Source organism: Neodiprion fabricii, chromosome 4, assembly GCF_021155785.1.
Source record: "Neodiprion fabricii isolate iyNeoFabr1 chromosome 4, iyNeoFabr1.1, whole genome shotgun sequence".
NCBI lineage: Eukaryota > Metazoa > Arthropoda > Insecta > Hymenoptera > Diprionidae > Neodiprion > Neodiprion fabricii.
The window spans coordinates 4,668,803-4,693,370 of NC_060242.1; the positions used below are offsets into that span (position 1 = coordinate 4,668,803).

Genomic DNA, 24,568 nt, shown 5'->3' on the forward strand with positions numbered 1-24,568 from the left:
TGCTAACATTTACAGACATTCTTCTTCTTCTTATTTTGAGATAGAGTTTTTTGTTTTTTTTTTATCTGCCTCGAGTGTGCATAATTTCTTTTTTTCAAGGAGATAAGGGAGAAAAAAAATTTGTTTCCTATCATTATAAACTTACAGTAAAATCGACGATTCTCAGCGCAGTTTTTGAAACCTTATTCATACATTTATCACAGAGCGATTGTAATTTTCAATTAAAGACTGGTAAAAGGAAAAAGAATTTGTTTTAAAAAAACACCTCGAGCATCGCAGACTAAACGATTTTTATATTCCTACACAGCATTGCGTTGGCAAATGACAAATGATTAAAAATTACCGGTTTTCGTCAATTTTTGTACAAATATTGAGTTTATTCTCGTATTTTTTATTTTTTTATTTTTTTTATTTTTATTTTCGTTCTTGTAAATTTAGCGACATCTCTCTCTCCCTCTCTCTCTTCCACTTTTCGCGACGAAACTTCGACACGCAAAAATTTTGCTACTGACGTCTGAGAGGGTCTCTCGTACAGACGAGGGTTGCTACTTCCCGAGTATCCGTCTGGAAATATACGTATATTGATGGGTACGACGCACTTTTCCGGATCTCCCCCTACACACATACAACATACGCGTGTATACGTGTGAGGTTAAAAAATACGCGACAAAGCGAAACCCGTTGCAGACATTGTAAATATATGTGAGAGGGAAATAAGGAAGAGGATTTGTCGGTTTCAAACCGACACCGTTTCGTTTATGGGGGTTTTCCATAGACGGAAATACATACAACACGTATCGTAGATGTATTGGCATAAGGTCGTAAGTGGCACTTTACACGACCTTTTACTTTTGAAAAAGGCAAAGGGGCCTATATTTTTTTCTTTATCGTATCCAGGCCCGAGGCTTTGAAATTGAACAACGGTTTGATTGAGAGAAAAAGATCGTATGTACTGGTAGATACGACCTTCTGCTATGGATGCAACCGTAAAAACCTACGTCGACTAATTTCATAAGTTCGTATTTGCCAAAATGTACATTTTTACATTTTTTGGGTTCGAGTAATAATTTCGTTAACTTAAAAAGCAAAAGATCGTAAGTAACGGCAGGTACGACCTTTTGGTCCTTGTGAAAATTGAAAAAGTGATCCGCTACGTTAATTGCATAACGGACTAACCGCCGAAAATTATTATTGTTATTCCTATCATCTCGATAATTGACGATTTGGATAATCAAGTTTCAGAAAATAGATATCCTCACTGTACAACTTTGTTAGTTTCAATCGTTTATGCGTTTCACTAGTTTTTAGAGCAATTGCAAAAAAAAAGACGTTTACGACCTTCTGTTCTCATCTTCGAGAATTTTTTTTTATACCGTTTCTGAAATTTCGCAGATTTCGATTCGTCTCGGAAAAAAATGATTGTTCGTACCTTCTGTTTCGATCTTTTTTTTCACGTATACTTATTAATGAAAAAAGGTTGTATTCGCTTGACATTCGACCAATTGCCTTTACATTTTCAAACGCTTGATTTCAATCGAATTATACGTTTAAAAAATTTGTATATACGTATAGTATGCGGATGTATTTTCCATTGTAATACATATACGTATCATTTATTACACTGACAGGCGCGACGATGATTCAGGTGGCCGAGGACACGTGGAAGTTGATTACATCAGCTGTCGTATACGTTACATACGTACATGTATAAACATATTAAGAGCGAATGATTGATGAAAAAAATACACGTGTCAGACGCGAGGATTTCGTTTTCCACAATCCACAGCTGAGTGAAAATATTATTTACTTTTGCCACGTCGATCTCCAGAGTCGATGTAACAAACAACGTTATTCAATACAGAAACGAGGCAACTGTAATACCGCTACAATATTATAAATATTACGAATATTATGAATATTATGAATATTACGTATAAACGACAATAATATTGTATTTGAATACACGTCGTAATCGACGACCATGTGATAGAGTATTTATTAAACTACGATTCTTCATCGTCATCGAGGATCCAAAGTTATTTACCTACACGGAGAAAAGAGCAGAATAATAGGGTTTTTTGATAAATTAAAATTAAAATTGATATCTGACATCAATGTAAATTTATACCGTACCGCATCGATTCTTTACAAATTAAATATTCGTAAAGCACGACACGAGAAGTCATTTTCAAATCTGATACAAAGAGATGTGCAAAATTGACACAGAAATTTTCCCAAACGTTTTACGCAGCAATCGATCTTAAATAAACAAAAATGAATATAATACCCAAAATTGCCAAATTTCCTTAGAGTTAAATTATCTCGTTGTCATCATAAATCGTTATTATCAATATAACAATAAAAAAAACTGCTCAAGGGTGTTAGAAACTAGTTGAAAAGGAGATTGAAAAAAAAAAAAAGAAAAAAAAGGGTTCTTGATCACTCGTGGAGAAGAAGCAGCTAGTTCGCGTTACACACCTCTAATAATTGTATAAGTTTGAAAGAAATTCAATACTCCGGCAAAACTTTCAATATTTCAATCGCAAGAAGAAAAAGAAAAAAAAACCGACAAAACACCCGAGTTTACGAATTGACTCCAAAGTTGCAGAAGAATAATTTGGTTATATGTTACATCTCCTACTTTTCATTGTGCAATCGTTACGTTTATATTACGAATTTCAGCCTGGCGTTTCATTCGTTCATATTCATTCATTCATTCGTAATTCACTCATTCATTCTCGCATAATGCAAAAAAACAAAAGGAATTGATCACAATCGAGGTTCGATCCTCCGCTGTTACACCTTTGCATACGCATGCATTTAACACACCGTCTCGTCGTGTTTTACACACACAAGCAAACGATCCAAAGTAAACGTTTATAAAAAATTCAAGAACATACACAGTTTCAATTCACAACTAACAAGCGAGGAAGGGAGAGAAGAGAGAAGAGAGAAGAGAGACGCAAGAAGGTGGAACACAATTCCGTCAAGTCTCTACCGAGGAATTTGGTCTGCTTTTGTAACAAGATTCGTGTGGTACATACATACATACGTACATACATACATAATAATAATAATGCTAATAATAATATATAAGCTGTATAAACACACCGTGTACATGTTGTATGTTAGTATATATATATCCGATACAATGAAGAACGTTGCATGATTTATTATACATATATATTACACACATATACATATATTATTATTATTATTATTATTATATACACACACACACACCTGAATATCTCCCCCCCCCCCCCCCTCCTGCCAACGCGGGTTAGAATGAAGGTAGTAAGTATACAAAACTCTCTATTCACGGCAAAAAGGAAACACAGACTCGTTCTTTCTCATTGCCAATGGCAATGCCAATAAATTTAATATGGTTTCGCCGATCCCTTGGTTACGTTACTACCGCCTTCGGGCTTCCTTGTTCTAGACGAATCTTCGCGTATTATTTTTATTTTTTTTTTTTGGCAATTCCCCGTGATTTCCTATAGATGAGACGAAAAGATCATTATATGGATTTCCTGTCCGATATCGAATGAAATGGTTCAACGATTTCTCAAATGAGCAGCCCCCCTTCAACCTACCTTCTAAATTTTTAAAATCGTTATTTCTCATCGCGTGTAAACCGTGTGAAATGGAATATACCGGGACAATTTCTTGGAGCGTGAATGTCAACGGCGCATGCGCGAGTTTTATCGGCCGTTGGCGCAGGCTGGCCATCCCGAGTTTTCAGCTGTCGAACTGTTTCTGACGGCGATGCGATCGATGCGAATTTTCGAGGTTAGAATCTCGAATAATCGAGGCAGTGACTCGGAAAGGTTTGGAAAGCGTTTTGTTGTCGGGTCGGAAAGTCGATTCTTCAAAGAACGGTCGGAATTTGGCGCTTTACGCTCTTTGAAAATTCAAACGTACACGTTTTGCGTAGGTTGGCGCGCCTGCATCGCGGACAAGAATATCGCTGCGTGAAGATTTCGCCGACCAATGAGATTTAATTATTCGGCGCACGCGCGGTTGATTTTCACGTTTCAAGAGATTGTCCCGGTATAGGATCACCTTCTCCTGTGCGACCGATTAACGAAATTACGTTTTCCCGCCGAACGCCGGTACAATTCTCGGTCGTCTCTGCTACCTTCCACTTTTCCGGAATTACATGACCGTACGGATATAACGCCACCAACCCCCGCTATTTGGGAGAGGGATAGAGAGAGATGGAGAGATAGACGGAAGCGTCTCTGAATAGTTACGATTATTGTTTAAAAATTAGCGGGGCGTCCGGCGTCGGGGTTCGGTAATTGCATTGTTCCACGACGTGCGACGACGCAGTTTGCGTTAAACCGTAAACTAAAAGTGGTCGCGTTTCCACGGTTCCATTAGGAAAATTTCAAACCCCTCGGTATTGAACAGTTGGTGCGGTAAAAGATACGGGCCGTTTTTTTTATTCATCTTTAAACTTATCCCTTTGAGTCACAGTGGAAAGCATTACTTCGCGTACATTTTTTGTATATTTAGAGAGCTTTGAAAACATATTTCTTTGCGGTTTTTTTTATATTTTCGATAGTATACCGACAGGTTATCAATATTCGAGATTAATTATTGCGATGTTATGTAAATTATTATTGTGGGAAACAAATTGAAAAATTTATTCATTTCCGAAAAAATTACCCCTCTACACGTATTGCATGTTTTACGTAGATTATAAGTTTTTCGAGTCGCTGATTATAAATCTGAAATCCTGTTTGCAAAATTCGGGTTTACTTCAGGCCTCGGCAAATATTATTTAATTGTAGATTGTAAATATTACTCGGAGTAAAAAAAAATAATACCAAATATAATATAATATCGACTGAGAATAAAATATTATACAGCTTGGGGGGGCAGAAGGAGAAAAACTACTCAATCGATATATTTGAAAATGTGTACCTTTCGCGTGCTGAATAATTTATTTGTGTCAAACAGAGATTTCACTCTCCGAATTGAAAAAGTACGATTATAGGATATGTATTATATATCAGGCTACAGGAATAATGTTTTGAGATTTGTTTCGATCTACGTAAATGTGAATGCGTTTTCCCTATTTCAACTGTGCAGGCGAAATCATTTGCAGACGAAAAAAAAATAAATAAATAAACAAATAAATAAATCAATCAAGGTATAACGAACGAATGTCAAGAGAATCTTGACGACAGGAAATATTTTCAGGCAGTAAGAGGTTCTAATATTCTTTCGTTTTTCACATTGTATGATATACACAAAATTGAGACCTCTTGTATGAAAAAAAAAAAAGAAAAAAAATCATTTCTACGTGCAAGAAAAACGACTTACAATTGATGGATAAAAGAAATGGTTGTGTGGAAGAATAAGAAAAACAAGAAGAATAAGAAGAAGTATAAAAAGAAGAAGCTGCGGTTGGATATGTTCCGTGAATGTTGATGAGAGACGGAGCCCGCGGAAATTTTTCGCACAAGTATAAATAAGGAGGAGTCAGATCCTGCCGGTGCTTTCGCATTAGCGGCATGAATTTCGGCAAACAGCCCGTTATGAATTCGCAAGTGTAAAGTACGAGTAAGCCAGTGTGTCGTCGTGTCTCGCATGCGTAACCTTCTCTCTCTCTCTCTCTCTCTCTTTCTCTCTCTTGTAGTTTACACGGGTAGATACATATACATACATACACATACACACGCACACACACAGAGATATACGGAGTTTAGGTTATCGCGCGAAGGCCGGTGTTTGAGAAGTTAGTCACGGCATCATATCACCTGACCAAGTAAAAAATTTATTCAACTGTTTGTGTTCCCCCCTTCAAGGTTGTTTGTACTTTTTGCTTTTCTCCCCCCCCCCCTCCCTCTCTTTTTTTTCTTTCTTTCCTTCTTTACTTATTTATTTACTTCATCCAACCATTTCTGTACAACGAAATTGTACTCGTGCAAACGCTCTTGTTCTTGCTATTGCGATAAGAATTTGCGCGTTTGATGACGCGGTTGAAGGTGTGTGTGTGTGTGTGTGTGTGTGTGTGTGTGTGTGTGTGTGTGTGTGTGTGTGTGTGTGTGGGGGGGGGGGGGGGGGTAAATAAAAAATAAAAGAAAGCAAGGTTAGAAGCAAGACTAAAAATTGCAAAAAGTTTAGACTCGGCTTTGTCGATTTTCTTTTCTTTCCATTCAACGGCTACACCCGTCATGATTCAAGGTTATCTTTTTTATATATATATTTTTTTTTTCAACTCATTTGTTTCATTTTATTTGCTCGCCGAAAGTTATTCCGAAAGACAATATTCCCGAACGGAATACGACAAATTGAGAAAAAGAAAAAGAAAAAAAAAGAAGGGAACCGATAAAAGGAAAGAATACGGAAACTTTGAAGATAATATTCTGCAAAATTATAAAACTAAAAGCACGGCAACCCGAAATGAAGGGGGGAGGGGGAGGGAGTGATGAAGCAAATTTTGTCTACCTAGAAAGACGGAATTCGTAGTAAAAAAGGAAAGAGTGTGTGTGTGTGTGAGAGAGAGAGAGGTGGAAAAATTCTTTATTTTATTTTTTTACAAAGATGAAAAACAACCTGAGATGAAACGCACGTGCCACATTGGGCATCGGCACACAAAATATATATATATATATATATACATGCTGGGCAGCACATATCCATGCATGCATAAATAATGTATTATACGATATGTGTAATAAGAGACAGAAACATGTAGCGTGAATAGAGAGAGAGAGAGACGAACGGATAAACGGACTGACAGACAGTCTGACTGACTGACTGACTGACTGACTGTGGAACCGAAAGTATAATGATCTGCGATATATATATCATATATATATGACATATATGCTTCACCTATATATATATATATATACACAAGGAAGTCCTTGGACGCAAATGGTAATTCTGGTTTAACGACCTGGAAGAAGAACTCGGTACAGAAGGCGTGTGAAGTAAGCGAGCAAGAAAGGAAACACGTGTGGACGATTAAGGTGTGCAAGAGAATCTAACGTCGGTTACGAAAAAAAATATGTCAGTAAGATTTTTGGAAACCATCGATTCAATTCTGTTATACGAGCAAATGGGATTTGGAAAGAGAAGAAAAGAAAGAGAGAAACAATATTAGCAACCAGGAATGAACAATTACGAAAAACAACAATCGAATAATAATTATAATAATAATAATTTTATATATTATATTATAATAAAAAAATTTCTTCTATTTTTTTTTAGTCAAGTTATTGCGATGTCAACGTTCTGGAAAATCGTTATTTCACAGTTTCAGTAACGTCTGAGATTCGGTAAATCGTAAAGCAAATTCATTCATATTTTTAAAAAAATTGACTACTTCCAGGTTGAAAAATAGTAATTTTTTCACGCCAATTTTTCGTTACGTAAACGTTACTAAATTCGGCCTCATTTTTTTTATACTAGAAATAGTTTTGTATATTAGAAAATTTTTTTCAAGTGAAATTGGCACACTTGACGATCTTTGAAATTGAACCGTTTAACGAATATCTTTGGTTATTATGATATGCGGTTATGAAATATGGTAAAGAGTAACTATTTCCAGTGTATACAAGTGATTATAATTGTAAATATTCAACTTCTTGATCTGTTTTACAAAATCACTTTGGCACAATTCAATAAATTACATTTAATTGTCAGTTAAAGAAACTCTCTTTAAGCATCGATTTGTCGTTTCGCCAACATCGAATAATCGCCTTAAATACTAGTCCAACAAATTATCTAACTTTTTCGTCACTTTCCCTGGCACAAATCCAACCTAATACTGCCAATTCGAGTACATACATACATACATAAATGTATAAAATAAATAAAGCATCGAATCAATCGGTATTCAAAAACACGTTCATAAGCCATTCGACGGTCATGGAACCGAGTAGGAAGGACGAAAAAAAATTGCGTGCGGAAAGCTTAAATTTTTCAATATCACCACAATACTGAATAATTTCCCTGATTTATGCCTAATAATAAAAGTTACAATAATAATAACTGCACACGGAATACCAGAATTTTTGTAATCACAGCTGAAAACTCGATGTTCAATTTTTCTGACCCGTACGAACAAAATTTTTCGATAAAGTTTGAAAAGAAAAGAAAAAAAAAAAGAATAGTCGGGGTTCGACTTGGTCCTTTTTTCCTTCCTCCTTCCTCCTCCCAGGAATCTAACCTGCAATTTGAATAATACCACGAGGTAGTAAAACAGCGCGGTATTTTCTCATCGGCGTCGCGTCGAGACCGCGAATTCTCTCGGGTTTGACCCTGAACTTCGACCCTCGGAAACTAACAGCCCGGCCTCAAGGATGCCTTAAATACGACGGCGCAGGATCGACGAGGAGAGGTCTCTTCGTACATCTTTCTTCTTCTTCGTCGTCCCTCTACTCGGGCTTATTATTTCAGTCGAGAAGTTTTTCGAGAACGAATTTGTAAAAAATTGTCAAATTGGAGCGGAGTTGAAATTCCAAATGTTAACACAGTTCCTAAAGCGACAAATTCCAGATGTTTTATTGCGGAAATTTAAAGTTTTTAATAGATCAATAGAATAATAGAAAACTTGCAAATCCGAAACACCGAACTTCCGAATGATTCAAGATTTTCAGTTCTGGGAATTTCTAGCTTTGTGTAATTTCACGACTTTGATCTTTCTTTGTTCTGGATTTTCGATATTCTTACGTTCGGGAATCCTGTTCATTCCGAGTTTTGGGAAAAAAAATTTCATTTCTTTAATTCAAGTTTCGCCGGTAAGTAATTCAGAATTCGTCGCTCTCGTAACTTTTCAAATTCGGAATTCGATCCCCGCCCCGTTGAATTTTCAAATTATACACAAATCTCTATATAACCTATGCTCTGATCTATCCTATCAATCTTTGAATTTACTACGAATCCTTCTACGAATTAATTACACCGTCAACTAGTTTTCTCCTAAACGCATAATTTTTTCCATACCTATTAATCAGATATAAAATGCGTATACGTAAATACGTGCACAGTCGTTAAAACCAAGGAGTGGAATAACAACGATTTGCGAATAATGATTATGGCAATGAATAATAGACCAAAATAGGAGATAAAAAAAAGAAAAGAAAAAAAAAAGAACAATAATAAGACTGATGTATTTATAAGCCAAAAGAATGCGCTACAGAGATTGGATAAAATTTTATCTCTCTCTCCATCTATCTATCTATCTATCTATCTATCTATCTATCTATCTATATAGATACATGTGTTTCCCTTTTCCTTTTTATTCGTTCACCTTTTTTTGCGACTACGATAACTACGATAGAAAGAGAGAGAGAGAGAAAGAGAGAAAAGGAAAAAATAGCGAGAGTTAAAAAGAATCGTGTGACCGTGAAGGATGTCTACAGTCATTAAAATACGAAACTTAAAACGTTCCAAAAGAGAGTTTGTCGTTTAAGTGTGTTGAAGTAAGTGGGCGGAATGTTTGTACAACATTTACACTACCTTCCTCTCTCTGCTTCGCGATTCACAGTAAATAATACAGATAATCGCTACCCACACGCACGTATATGTATATATATAAATATATATATATATATATACACATCAGCAAGCATTCGCTGCATCGTCGAGAAACTCGATCATTACTTATACGATAAAAAATGCAATTTCTTTTCGTTATTCCTGTCGTTCGTTTCTCATTCTTTTATTTATTTATTTATTTACCTTGTTTTTTATACGGAACGAAAATAGGTAACGACAAAAACAAAAAAAAAAAAAAAAAAACGAGACACGAACAGTCAACATTCCGCTCCATTCCAACTCCGAAAGTATAAAAACAACTATACGTATAAGATGCTTCCTCGCCTACGAATAGTGAGGATGATGGGGAAGGGGGAAGGGGGGGGCGACAAAAAACAAGTTGAAAGTGAGAGAAACAAAAAATTAAAAACGAAAGAAACGAGGAATAAAAAATTCACAGCTATTATGCGACAAGCACACGTACATCGTTCCTTCTTGTTGTACTATAATGATATGTGTACACAAATACACACATACGGAAGAAAAAAAAAAAGAGAGAACGCACGCGTGTGCATAAAAGGCGGCAAAAAAATAATTGATCGTTGGTAATACGCGGCCAAGGTCGTTGCGGAGGAGGATAAGAGGCACGATGAGTAAAACGAAGAGTAAGAAATGTAGAGAGAGAGAGAAAGAGAGAGAGAGATAGAGAGAAAGAGAAAAAAAAATACAAGACGTTGAGAGAGCGTTCTTTATACGGCTATGCCAGAATAAATTTGCATTAATTGTCAGTACAATATCATCATCATCGTCATCATCATCATTATCATCACCACCATCATCAACAATACTATTATCATGGCTGTAAAATCTATGCTGGTGTAATTTTTCTCACGTTATCTGCATGATATTATCTTCGTTTATACATGCGTCAATATATTATAATTTTCACGCTTTCGATTGCAAAAACTTACCGATATTAGCAACTACGTAAGAGAGATGTTGCAGAGAGAGAGAGAGAGAGAGAGAATAAATAAGTTTCAAGAGAGAGTTGCTTGCGACCCTGACCGGATAAATATAAATTCGAATCGCAACGTAATCAGAGTTTAAAAATAAATACTTTTTCTTTTTGCATCTTCCACCTTCTTTCAGCTTCTTTTCCCTTTTCTTCTTCTTTTTTTTCTCGCGACTCGCAGGATAAAGTCTTATTCTTTTTCAATCTTACACTCGTCCTTATCTATTAAATTCATTTCTTTTACGATAAAATTCTTTCTTTCTTTCTTTAACCTTTTCTTATTCGTATTTTATATTATTTCACAGTTCAGAAAATACAGTTCATCCGAACAGATTGTCGATGATTCAATATCACGTAACTTGTACCTAAAACCTTGTCAAGTTCACAGAAAGATAACAAACAAATCAACAAACTTATAATAATCGTCGTTCAATCGTTTTCTACCTTTTCATTACAACAAATTGTTGATTTTTCATTTCATTTTTTTTTTCTATTTTTTCCCCCCGTCTTATTACCGCGGTATGTTTTGTACCTGACCGATTTTTCCATCGACTCTCCGTCTCTTTCTCTCTTTTATTCTCTCTTCCAAGCTCCGGAAATTCCTACCGAAATTTACTAGCGACTTATAGAACCAACGAATACATGGCGATACCTTGCCTGCCTATCCGGTACAACTATTTTCGGGGATTTGAAATTTATTTCCCTCCTTAATCCGTCTAACGCGTTAAACGAACCAACACGTCAAAGTGTGCGACCAGGAAACGGAAACAAAAACAGCAACAGCGGTTGGGCGTAATTTTGAAACTGTTAAACGGTGGGAAAAAAATAAAATAAAAAATCTCTACACCTTGCAGTGAATTTTGTTTATTGATTATAAGTGAAATACAAAAGAAAGGGAAATGAATAGACAATTGCGAGAAATAGTTGTCGACGATCAAGGAGAAAATTATGCATTTGTTTGGGTCATTTTGGTTTAATGAGTCAATTATAACTTAATAGTACACAATTCCAAATTTATAGTCCCTGCACGTCGCAACCCAACAAACTTGGTTTCATAGTTTAAAAGATATAAGGTGCGTAAGTTAAAAAATATAAGAGACAACAGTCGAGTAAGAATATAACAAAATAGTAACAATAACATAAAAGCTGACGGTAAAAGGGTATATAGATAAAATCGAGCGGAACAACTATTCGAAGAATTTCAAGGGAGAGTGTTTGATGTGTCGTGTTTATAATTTTAGAATGGCGTGACGTTCTTTGTTGTTTCATTTCGTCGTTATTTATTTAATCTGTTACCTGATCAGGATTCGGGTTAATTTCACACACTTTATTATTCACTGACAACTCCACACACGACTCTCTCCTTCTAAAGTCGTAGGCCTACTAATTTGCTGATCCGCTGAACTTCGGTTCTTACTATCGTCTATCCAAATACATACATCGTCACATTTATCCCCCAACAAAATCAAATTTATTGACCAAAGAATTTGGTTTTTTTTTTTTTTTATTTGTTTGTTTTTGGAAACCGATTATTTTCTTTTCTCTTCTTCCTCCTACTTCTTCACTTCACTCAACGCGAAAACCACATCCCCTCGTTTTTATCTACTTTACTACTGATCCTGCCTCTCTCTCTCTCTCTCTCTCTCTCTCTCTTACGCCGTTGCACGCAACAAGCCAGCTGTGTGTGCGCGGTCAGCACGAAGCTTGGCTCTCCGTTCAGTTCCATGGCCCATGAGGTCTCACACCTCGGGCTAAGCCACGCGGCCACGGTCAAGGCTGAGAGAGTCCCCCAGGGCCCACGTTCCACAATCTTACACCACCACCACCACCACTACGATACTTGCGAGTAATGCCAAATTTTTATCGACAATTCAATTGTTCACAAATTCAGAATTCTGACAAAGAAGAAGGAAAAGAAAATAGTATATTCGATAGACGACAAAGCCAGTCTCTACGCGAATTTTGTGCCTGGGATTTGTGTGACTGATTGTTACATAGATTTGTCGATACTGTAAGGAGAGAAAAATTAACATTTGTCGAAAGAGTCGTCTGCTTTTGAAGACAGGAGAATGCGGTTCGAACAGGGAAAGAAGAGAAAAGTGGAGGAAAAAAAAAAAAAAAAAAAATGAAAATTCCAAATATATTATTTGGAATCCGACTAATTAAAATCACAGGTTTTCGCCAATTTCAAAATATCATTCACCCGATTGCAAAAACAAATATTTTCGACAAGTAGTCATTTTTCTCTATTAAAGCATCACTTCGCCGACAATAATAATAATAATAACAACAACAACAACTCACACAAATCCCAGGCACAAAATTCGTACAGTATACTTGTGTCGTCAAAGCGTTAAAATCTTTATTATTTCTCTCAATACTGTAAAAGCAAACTTTAATTCAGAGGGCCGGTGTGTATAACATTTCTTGCAATGTTTCGATGCACGATGAAAAATGCAAGGTGTGAAAACTGAATCGATAATCGTAGCTACATAAAATACGAATCGTTAGTAACGATAAATCCAGTATATTTCTCAAAGTTTTTCTTATCACAAAGAATTATTTCATCAGCGTTAGCTAACATTTCAATCGTCTTCGTTACAAAAATCTACTTAAAGAGAAAAAAGAGAAGAAAAATAAAAAAAATTAAAATAAATAAATCGTAATGCAACAATTTCGGATAATCTACAGAATGAAATAATCCCCGCTTGCTGATACTTTCTTGCTGTACGTTGAAAAATAAAAAAAAAAAAAATATATTCTCGAGAAAGAAAAAAATCGCTATCACGCGTCGACGTCGTAAAACACCCAAGCCGAATTAGAGAGAAGGAGAGAGAGAGAGAGAGAAAGAGATGCGAAAGACGCTTCAACGCGATTTAATTCGAGCGTAACGCAAATAAACTGAAAGATACGGCAACGATCTTTTTTCTACTTCATCTTCTTCTTCTTCTTCTTCTTTTTCTTTCTTTATCACTCCCTCTCTTGACCGATCTGTATTTTTCTTTATTCGTCAAACGTTTTATTTTATTCACAATCAGTCTTACTTTTTCTCTTAATTTTATCTCTCTCTCTCTCTTTCTTCGCCAATATATCGCCAATAAATATCCTTGAATATGTATATAATATATATACACACACACATATATATATATATATGTTTGCACGTGCGTTATGTAAGAAGTGAGAAGAAAAGAGTTCGTAAGTCGACGATTCTACGCTGCTGCCACTACTGCACACGTGGAAATGGATTGGAGAGGATAGGAGAGGAGAGGGAGGGAGAGAGAAATATAAAAAGAGAGGAGAGCCGTGGTCCAAAAATAAATCTTTCTCGACGCCTGGTGCAGAGGCACAACTCGGATAAAGTCGAACCGAGTCGGTTGTGAAGAGGGTATTAAAGACCCTGTGTAATATGCGGAGGATCGTCGTCAGATCGATACCTGCTAGGTGGTCGATCATCGTTCGTTAGTTGGAAACTGGACTCGGGAGAGTTTGCTGCAGAAATAGGACAGGTTTCTCTCTGTGCAAGGAAGAGATATAAATATAAAACCGAGACACCAAGAATTCAGGGTGTGGTTGCAACCTGGACGACTCTTCCTCCCGGGAGATGATGAAAAAAAAAAAAAAAACAATCTAGTCGAACATCGCAAATTAATTTAATTGAAAAAATGACCGTGTCATTAAAATCTCGAGTTATTTTTCTCTCGAGTTGAAACGCAAAAAAAAAGGGGGGAAAAAAAATCGAAATAAGAAGAACAAAGAAAAAACCGTTCCTGATCACTGCGGTTGCGCGGGTCAAGTTCACGCTATTTTTATCACCCTGCCAGTCAGGCTAGGTTAGAATTTACTTGAAAATAGAATGAAAACGAAAAATGACTGTAAAACAAAACGAAAAAAAAAAGTAACCAGTTATTCAATTGTATCGAATAAAAACACAGTTTACACGTTTCCAGATCAGATTCAAGGTCGCAATGATAAGAGACAGTAATCGTTAGGATCTGGATAATAATATATAGATATACATATTTTTTATTTCAATCATTCTCACTCCTCGTTTGAATTTTCTACATGACGAAGTACGACGTTTGGAGTCAGAAGATGCGGTTTGTCTTATGCATATTTTTTTCCATACCTCATTTTTTTTTTTTTTTTAAGGCCATATTTTGTAATTTTTAATACGTATTTATCCGGGCCCTGTTAACAAACATACATTAATCCGTCCGTTCTTCTTATTCTCCTGTTTTAAGGGGGTATTCTCTGGTCCAGAAATTTGAAAAAATCATGTTTTTTTTCATATTTTCAAAGCTTAACCATCTAAGAAGACGTTTTTAAGAGGATTTTAGAAAATTCAAATAATTTTCGGAGGTAGGGCTGTTTTGCTGACGCGCCGTCTAAACCGGCTCGGCCGGAAAGAATTGAACAAAAGACATTTTTTAGGGACTTTCTGTCTAGCTGCGACCCTGTTTGCTTATTTCGAAGTCGAGGAAGGTCCAATGTACGCAGCAGGAATGGCAGATTGAATAAACGTAAGCCTAAAATATCATTTCATGACTTAGAATGCGAGAAACTTCACGTCAAACTTTAAACGCGTTTTTCTCGAAACTGTCTTTTTGTAAAACAATACCCACGATTTCTCAAGTTCTACTGAAACCGATTTACTTCACATTTGGTATATGTCTTCTTTATGGGCTTTTCTATTGCACGAACTGTCCTCGTCCCCAAATTTCAATGTTAACTATTTATTAAAAATTCGATAAACTAAAAACAAAGTGGTCCAAAAATGAATTTTTTTTTTTTTTTTTTTTTGAAGCAGTCGCCATTTTGTTTAAAAAAAATTTTTTTTAATATTTCTTAGTTCCAACGATAGAGACATTTCTGTAAATTAATAATCTTTTTGTTTTTAGCATGCTAGGAGGGTTGAATCGTGGGTATGGTCGCGTGCCAACTTTTTGAATTTGGAATTGTTTACTTTCAATTTTTTTTTACTGTATTCTTGAAATATTAATAAACATGCGTTTTTTTTTACAGCACTTCAAAAACTGCGTTAAATTCGTGCGTCTGGACCAGAATACCCCCTTAAACATTTCTACCCCTATTCTAAATACGCGTTTTCTACACGAATCGTGAAACATTTCTCCGCGGTATTTTTCAGGGTCAAGGTTTACTTTCTCTCTCTCTCTCTCTCTCGCCTCTTTTCGAAGCGTGGGGTCGACAGGTGAGGAGAGCAGCAGCATCACGTGTTTTCAGAGTTTCTTTTACAAGATCTACTATTACTTCATGGATGTAACAGAACCAACAGCGATAAATCATTTCTTCACGTTCTCCGTCATCGAGTGATGATTCATCATCGGATATTACCAAATTTTTCGCAATTACTGTATCATCTATCTAATACTGCGATAAGGAGGCTGAAATATTTCGCAACGACGATAAATCTTATTTACGTTGATCAATTTGTTAATTGTGTAGGTATTCGAGGTTTACAGCGGGAAGCGAATATTGAAAAAACGACCAAAAAGTAGTAAGGTAAGAAGATTAATTTTCTGAATTGGCACCTCAAAGTTTTTCAAAGACATTTCGACATTATTATTTAATTTTTTGCATCATTATGGATAATGCGGATAATATTTTGGAAAATTCGGTTACATACCCGTATTTCGGAATTTGAAAATCCGTTGAAATTCCACGAGGCTCAAGTTAGCATCGTTGATGTAAACTAACATTACCAATTTGCAGCTTCGAAAGAACCGAAGATGTTGAGTTTACAATATTTAACTTTGTTAATCCCGTTTTAACGGTACCTGATGAGTTTTTTTTTTTTTTTTTTATTTTTCTTAAATGCATCGCTGCAAACTACGTTAGAAAGTTGAGACCTGATAAAATTCCTGTAGTAAAACGAAACGATAAAAACAGACGGTACAAAAACACGTAATAATCAGTGAGAGAATAATGATAATTAAATATCCAGACAAAGCTAAGGTTATCAACGTTATTGTAACGATTAGAGTTTCGAAGAAAAAAAAATCGTCGACTCGCAATTTTAAAAATATCCAAAGTCTAGTAAATCACGGTAAGAATTGTAAATATATTATTTCGAAAACTCGACAACTTCGAGAGTAAGTGTAAAATTTCGAAATGGCGATTTGTCACGAGACTGAAGTTAGTAAGGTTAACGTAACGAAATGTCAAGGGAGAAAAAAAAATCTTACCGTGCAATTTCTCAATAACTTTCAAGGAGTCATCTGTTAAAAATATTTTTGAGTACGTTTGCTTTGTCATAGTTCACTAAATTTCAGATAATCCTAAATGTACAAAATAACGCGATTTTTCTTAAACACGCATCGTTACCGTAACCTGACCAACTTCATCCGCTGATTATATATCCTTACTTTTCTACTCACCGCCAACCTCAGCCTCTTATTACCGTAATAACGATCAATCGTCATAGGCATAATAAACAAAACACACTCATAACTTGAAAACCCAACTTCACACGGATGTCGTATTCTAAAAATTGCGGAATAACAAACTTTTCGCTCGCGTCTCGGTCGAGTCAGCGTTGCCAACTTCAGCCTCGTCAATCGCCGCTACTCGAAAGAAGAACCGATCGTAATGAAGTTGTTCACGTTACCGCAACGATTAACGAAATTCCGTCGTTTCGCGATTTTAGAATTGTCCGTAACACGGTGAACCGTAATAAAACAAAAGACATTCGTACATCGACAATCCTAGTTCCGTAAATCTCTCGTTTTACGATCAAACGTGTTACCAACGCAAGCCTCGTAAGAAACGAGCAAAAATAAAATAGAGAAATAAAATTTTCTCTGCTCACCTAGCGCGATCGCTGAAGAAGTCGACCTTGTTTTTCTTCTTGGAACCGGACTGCGGCTGATGAAGAGGACTGACGGAGGGTTCGCTTGTAGCTGGGGGTGAACTGGACCCGGTACTCGAGGACAGCGATCCGGCCCTTCCGCGACTCGACTCGATCATCTGTACCTCGGAGGACCTGGTAACGGGCCCACCGTGAGGCCCCGGGTGTCCGGCCGATATGGCGAGCGAGGGCCTTGTGTTCTGCCTGTTGCGACGCTTCTTCTTCTTCGCATCGGCGTCCTCGGGCCGCTGCCCGACGGCTGATCCCAATCCGGGTGGCATCCAGTCGAGGTCCTTTTTTAGATGACCCCTGCCGCATCGGCAGCCGCAGGCCTTGAACGCCAGGTCGTAACCCTTCTTGGTCCAGAGGTTTTGATGCCGCTGTCTTTCGGACCAGCTCCTCGCGCGTCCGCAGCCCTTAAGGTAGGTCAGTACCGTCTGTTCCCACGCCTCGAAGCACTCTCTATGCATAAACTGACCCACCGGACAGCTCTCGTTGTTGCAGGTGACCTTCACCGCCTCCTGAAGCAGGCCCATTCGGATCGGTGAATCGCCTCTCAGACACTCGCCGCTCGGTGCGCAGCATCGTGTTGTTGTTACGGCTGTTCCGTTGTTGTTGTTGTTGTTGTTGTTGTGCTGCTGATGACCACCGTTTCCGTTGGCCACCATGTCCGCAAGCTCGTTTCCACCGCCCTCGAGCAACCCTCCGTGACCGTTGGCGTGTCGTCTAGGCGCCATTACTAATTTCCCGCACTTTAAGGGTAACAAAAGGCCTAACCGTGCTGACTCGTTAGGTGGCGGAGCTACGATTTTCGATTGTTTATTCGACGTTCCGGAACGGCCGTTCCTCGGTCCACAGACAGCGGCGTGTTTTCATCCGAAATCGAGAACAAGGGAAACGACGAAGATTCGGACACGTGGTATGATTTTTTGTTACTATTCTCTTACTTTTATCGCGCAATAATTTTGCAATGTACGTTCTCACACACTTTTCTCGCGCCGCGAAATATTTCCGAGAGCCGACAAACAAGCGAACAATACGCGTTGGATAGAAGTTAACGGAGCCAGCGATGCTCTTCTTTTCAATCTCTATTCACCCCTTGGCTACGGAAAACCGACCGCGACCTCGTCGCAGCTGCAGCGGCACTCCGAAGTTGTCATAATAACAACGCTTACGTCCGCCTTCTGTATCGGCGATTCGTCTCCGTTTCTTTGTATCTCGTCAATTTTCGCCGATACGTTCAAGCAACACAAACACAGTGAGTAACACACAAAAAAACAAAAAAATAAAAAACAACCAAACAAACACAAACAAACACGAAAACCGAGAACAGTTTCACTCCGTCGGATATACGGATACGGATAGACACGCCGTCGATCGTCAAAGTTCCGTGTCACATCGTAGAAATATCTCGAAGTTTCGTGCGACAAGATCGTTGTTGCATTATCGATGAACGGTATAAAGCTGTTAAGAGTAGTTGAGAATAATAATGGGAAGCCGTATACACCGGTTAGGTTTTCGTTTTACATGTGAAAACTAACGAAAGTAAAGTAATCGCGTTTCAAATAATCGGCCGTGTGACCGCAGCTGCAAAACGCCCTCGCACTCTCTGTCTCTCTCCGTTTCACCGTCTCGCTTTCTTTTCGCGATACGTAGGTATAACAACAGAGCGCCCAACGCTTCTTACTTATTGTCGTTAGTCAGTATCGGACGCAAAGCCCAGCTCGGGGCAGGGTGGGATTTGTTATTACTAACACGCGAAACACAGCGAGAGGCGGCGTCGCAATTTAGTCTCGATCAGTTCCAAGCAGGATTGTTACTGCACCAGTCAGGCAGTCACTACTGAGCCAGCCGGCGTGCCAAGCTTCCTCGCTGCGTGCCCGGCACACCGGCCGAGCGCGAAAGTGAGACCCGATTGGATGAAAGCGAAAGCGTGTGGTGGGGGTCACGGCTAGCGGGCCAATCGATGACCGCCGTTGGCGCCGCGCGTCCCGCCGTCGCAACGCAACCCAACGCAACGCAACGCCGGCCGGCTAGCCGAGCTTTCCCGCTGCCGCATGCACTCGTCGTTGAGTGTGCGTGTTTGCGTGTGTGCGCCCTCCCTCCCTTCCCTTCCCTTCCCTTCCCGCGGCGCCCTTCTCCCTGGTAAACCATCGAGAAAGATCTCCGTCCAACACCCGCGGAGAGGTTGATGGTATGTACCAGTCGGCGCGTACGGTCGCCTTGTGTACGTGTACAGGTGCTGCGGGGTAATTAAATTCTCATTCCAAACGATTCGCTAGCCAAGTTTGTAACTCCTTTAAGAGGATCCCCCCCTTGATTGATTTCGATGTGATGCAGGACGTACGTACAATTCGAATATCGATACACGCGTGTCTCGAAGGCGACAAAACTGCTCCACAGGCACGTTCTGTTAAAGAACAAAAGAGGAACGCTCCAAACGCCATTTTCCTTGACGCGGAAACAAAGAATTGGCTTGAATCGTAATAAATTGCATTAGTCAATTCGTAGACATCATGCCGTTGTTTCTTTATTCTTGCGTCAAACGAAAATCTGTCGAAGTACTTTTGTCCAGCGTTGCCTGTAGAGCCGTTTTGCGCGTTTGACGAACGTCGACTTGGACGTTCGGAGATACATGCGTCAACATCGAAATCGACTCAGGTCAGGGAATTCTGAAATTCTGGGTTAATCAAGGAAATATCTGGGGGGGGAGGCGAAAAGTTAGGGAATAGTTTACTGTATATTTTCGTTCGTAAAAATACATCGCAACATTTTTTTGTTCCTTAGATAAATTAGATCAAATACTTGCAAAATTGTTTATTCAAATTGGTCGGGAAAAACGGTAATATTTTCCTCTGGAAAATCTGTAAAATTCCGGGAATTTCGGGACGGAGGTTTTAGTGGCCATCCTAATTTCAACGCTCGCGTCTAACTACGCGGATGTATCCGATCCAACTAAGTACAGTGTAACTATTATATCTTATAGATAAGAATGCTCCTTTCTGCATGATTTTTGAAGATTCTGATGTACTTATTGCGTTTAGATACACACGCTGCACGTGCCTCTACGCCTCTGCTGTCCTGCCTTAGTACCACGCTACTACCGCTTGACCTTGACCCCATGTTCTATTTACACGACAGCTGGGACCCGCACGGAGATACGACGGAGGTAAGATACACTTTTATTTACCTACGTTGTTGTACGGTGTAGTATATTTTGTCGGTGGAAATCCGAGGCACCTTGCTGATTTTATTTTATTCGCGAACTTCCGAAGCTCGAGCTTGCATTCTTGAATTCCTTGAATTATCGCTCGATTGGTGTTTCAAGATTTGTCTCGACGGGGTGCCCCGCTTGATTTCGACCATTTGACGTGCGTATCTCGAAATATCGAAGTCCAGGTATTTCAGACGCGAAAAAGGGCTGACAGCCCCGTTCGACACACTATTCTGAACAATACCGCTTCAACGGATTTTCATTTGACCCAGAAATAAAGAAATGGCATAAATTCTACGAATTTTGTATTGCGATTTCGTAGAATTCGTGTTATTTCTTTATTTCAGAGTCAAATGAAAATCCGTTGAAGTGTTTTTGTTCGGAATTGCGTATAGAATCGGGCTATCAAGTCCCTTTTGAGTTTAGATTCGTGAACTTTGATATTTACGGATGCATAATTGTACATATGCATACATTAAGGAGATGCCATAATTAGACCTCACCGAATTCGTTGAATTTCTTCTACTTTCGCTGTTATAAGATGCTACGTATGCATTTCTGTGGAAAAACACGCGGACACATTTTGCTTATACGCAAAATTGAAGAAGCGGCATCGAAAAATAAGAAATCGCGATCGGGCTTTCGTAATAAATTTTCACCGAATTTCAGACGACGCTGAATTTTCGAAACAACGATTTTTGCAAAAACCTAACTTCTAGATATCAACCCTTAATGAAATGCTTTTTTCGCCACCCTTATTTCGGAAACCTGCGTCATTTTGTCCGGTACGTTTTTTAACAAATTTATCCGTTGTAAAAAATCTAAAAAAATTTTTTATACTATCTTCAAACGTTCCACTAGAATCCTATGGAAAAAATAATTCGAAGAACCATCATAACTATCGAACGAAATGTGTCGAAATAAAAAATCAAATGGGAAATCGAGGCTAAAAGATTGAGGAATAAAAATACTCATAAGCCGTTTCGAAAAATTTCAACCGGATGCTTTAAGTTTCTACCATGAAAAATCGTTATTTTACCGTAACCGATACACCACACCTTTTATTATCCTCGTCGGAATAATTAAACCTTATTCAGGGAATACATAAAAATGAAACGTTTATTAAGATATATGTTATAACTGGACTTGGGGGAAAAAGATAATAAAATAAATATATGTATACATAGGTTAACGTACAAATTAAAAATTTTTTTTTTTTTTCATTTATTCCATTATTAACTTTTTTCTAGGGCGGTGAATATTTCTCGACTTTTACCCAGGTTTCAGGATTAAGGGTTAAATATAGTGTTTTCAAATATCGTTAAAATTTCACCAATCTTCTCTCGACGATCATGTCTTTCCGATCCATAACAAAGATTTATATCGCTTGGCGAATCTTATCGCCATCGGGTTGAAGGAACGATAAAATTAATCATGCATTGCAATAATATCGTTAATACTTTTACTCGTACATATAGGTATATATGTATATTATATAAATTTCAAGCCTCTCTCAACTTTGTCGTCTTTAGAATTTTCGTTTTTCGCCGCTCGAGGAATCAGATCCAACGGTAATAATAATAATAATAGTAATAACAATAAGAATAACAATGATAATAACAGTCCCCCTCGACCTCGCGTCGTCAACAATGTTGTCAAACTCTTCCCTCTTTTCTCCAATCCGTATTCGACATGTTCGTAATACCCAACACACGAGGTTTAAGACGCAAAACTAACGCGTCGGTTTCACGTTTGAAGTTTCGTTTCAAGGTGAGTACGCGTCGTCTGTTCGTTTTGTTCACTTTCCCTCTCTCCGCCTTCGTCATCGACGCCGCAACGCAATTCATTTCATGACCCTGCGGTAAACGACCGTCCGTTAAAACCCCCGTGAATCCTCCCAGTTTGTTCGTAATACTCGACGATTTTCAAACGGTTGATAAGAAAGAAAAAAAAAAAACGATGAAAATTTTTACGACCGCGTTTCCACTTTCGTGCGAGAAGACGAGGCGGACCGTTTTTTTTCATTCCCCCGTTCGTTTTCCGAAACGTCGAATACTTGCTCGGCAGTTTTTCTTTTCTTTTCTTTTTTTTTTTTTTTTTTTTTCTCTTAGAAACACGAGCGGTAAGTTGCGATAAATTATAAAAAAGTGTTCATATACGTACGTATACATACGAATGATAAATAATCGGCAATGCGATATACGTTGCTTCCCGTTTCTATATATACGCATGTATACGTAGGTATAAAATATCTTGCGAACGATAAGACAAGCTATCGATATTGACTGTGCGCGTAAAATAATAATATCCGTTGACTTATCAGTAATGGAGACAAAAATAAAAGAAAAAAAAAAAAACAAACAAACCACGACAAAGCTCGTTTTGACATTTTTAATACATTTTTTCACAAATTGATACGATTTTTTTTTTTTTTTTTTCTCCGCGCATTTCATTTCATTTACGTTACCGTTCTATGTTATTATTATTGTTATTCAACTCGCAGTCACGATATTAATTTGTACTTCTCGTTGTTGATGTCATTGTTGTCGTTGTTGTTGTTGTTGTTTTTCCATTCTATTCTATTCGTCCTACAACGATTGCGAAACCTTCTGCCTTTCGAAACGATCGTTTTTACGCACGGGAATGAGAATAAACGAAATAAACAAAGTAATGAAAAAAAAAAAAAAAAAATGAAAAGAAAAGGAACGCAATTGTACGGACAAGATCAACGATTAAACCACCATAGTTGGACAATTAAAATTCCAACGATCGCTGTTCGCTGGATTAAAATTGTTCACGATACCGACTTTGTTGTATAATTAGTTTCGAGTTAGTCGTGGTCAATTTTTTTTACGTTTTTTCGTTTTCTTTCTCTCATCATATTTGCCATTTTCTTTTTTCTCTGCTTTTCCTCTTCGTTTTTTCTAGTTTTTTTGTTGTTGTTTTTTTTTCAATCATTTTCCCTACTTTTTCATAATTGTTTCCATTTTGTTCAATCGTTTTTTTTTTCTTTTTTCAATTCTCGTACCTGTTAAAAATTAATGACAACACACACCGTATTTTCGATTTGATTGCGGATTTTTTTTTTTTTATAATTTTAAAAATTTTTTTAATAAATTTTCAACAGGTTTGAAAATAGAAAAAATGATTTTGGAAAAATAGTAAAAACCGAAGTCCCACTCTAAACCTTGTACCAAATGTCTTTTTTTTTTTCTTTTCTCGTTTCACAAAAATCAATTTCGGTATTTTTGAGATGAGTGTATTACAAAAAAAAGAAAAAAAAAACGAAAAAACATAGGTTACAGAAGAGTGATTAAAAGAATTTGCAAATTTTTTTGCAAGCCTTTCAAGGGTCGTACTAACGTGGGAGAATTCCTTGGTGGAATAAAAAAATGTCACGGTCAACCGTTTACTGAGTTGGCGTGGAATCGCCCATACATATGTATACGTATATAACGCATACGTTCAGTCACATTCCAAATTGGTCTGTGTCCAGGACTTTATCAGTTGTACGATAAGAAATATTACAAACAGATATAAGTGTTACATGACCGATTCGTGCATTACGAAACTGACACACTCCTTCCTAAATATATATATATATATATATATATGTACATATATTTGCGCAGTCATTAACTTTAAAAAAAGGATTAACCAACCTTGCGATTCGGTTAAACGGCCCGCGAAACAATTCGCCTCCGAGTCATCTGAGATTCGTTGATTATTCATCCATTCGCGCGATTCGTGTCGAGTCTCTCTGGAACTCAATGAAACAAGTATGAGTTATGAGAAATTTTATACGTATGTAAATTAACGTGGGAAATTAATTTTCACATTTTTATAGTAAAATTTTGTGCGTCGCGTTTGTGAGAAAATGAAAGCTGCGAAGAGATTTAAAAATATTTTGAACAACATGATTCGAGAACTGAGAGTTGTTAAGAAAGATGGACGATTTTTTTGTCGTACGAAT

The 24,568-nt window shown here is 37.6% G+C and overlaps 1 protein-coding gene across 1 annotated transcript in view; it reads right to left on the reverse strand.

Moving 5' to 3' along the window:
- Window positions 1-19,235, reverse strand: part of LOC124180905 (headcase protein-like) — a 150,654-nt gene extending 131,419 nt beyond the window's left edge. Inside the window, exon 1 of the mRNA XM_046566822.1 lies at window positions 17,343-19,235. Within this exon, the coding sequence (XP_046422778.1) occupies window positions 17,343-18,118 (776 nt within the window). The 5' untranslated portion in view covers window positions 18,119-19,235. The remainder of the gene's footprint in view (window positions 1-17,342) is intronic.
- Between the last annotated feature and the right edge of the window lie 5,333 nt (window positions 19,236-24,568).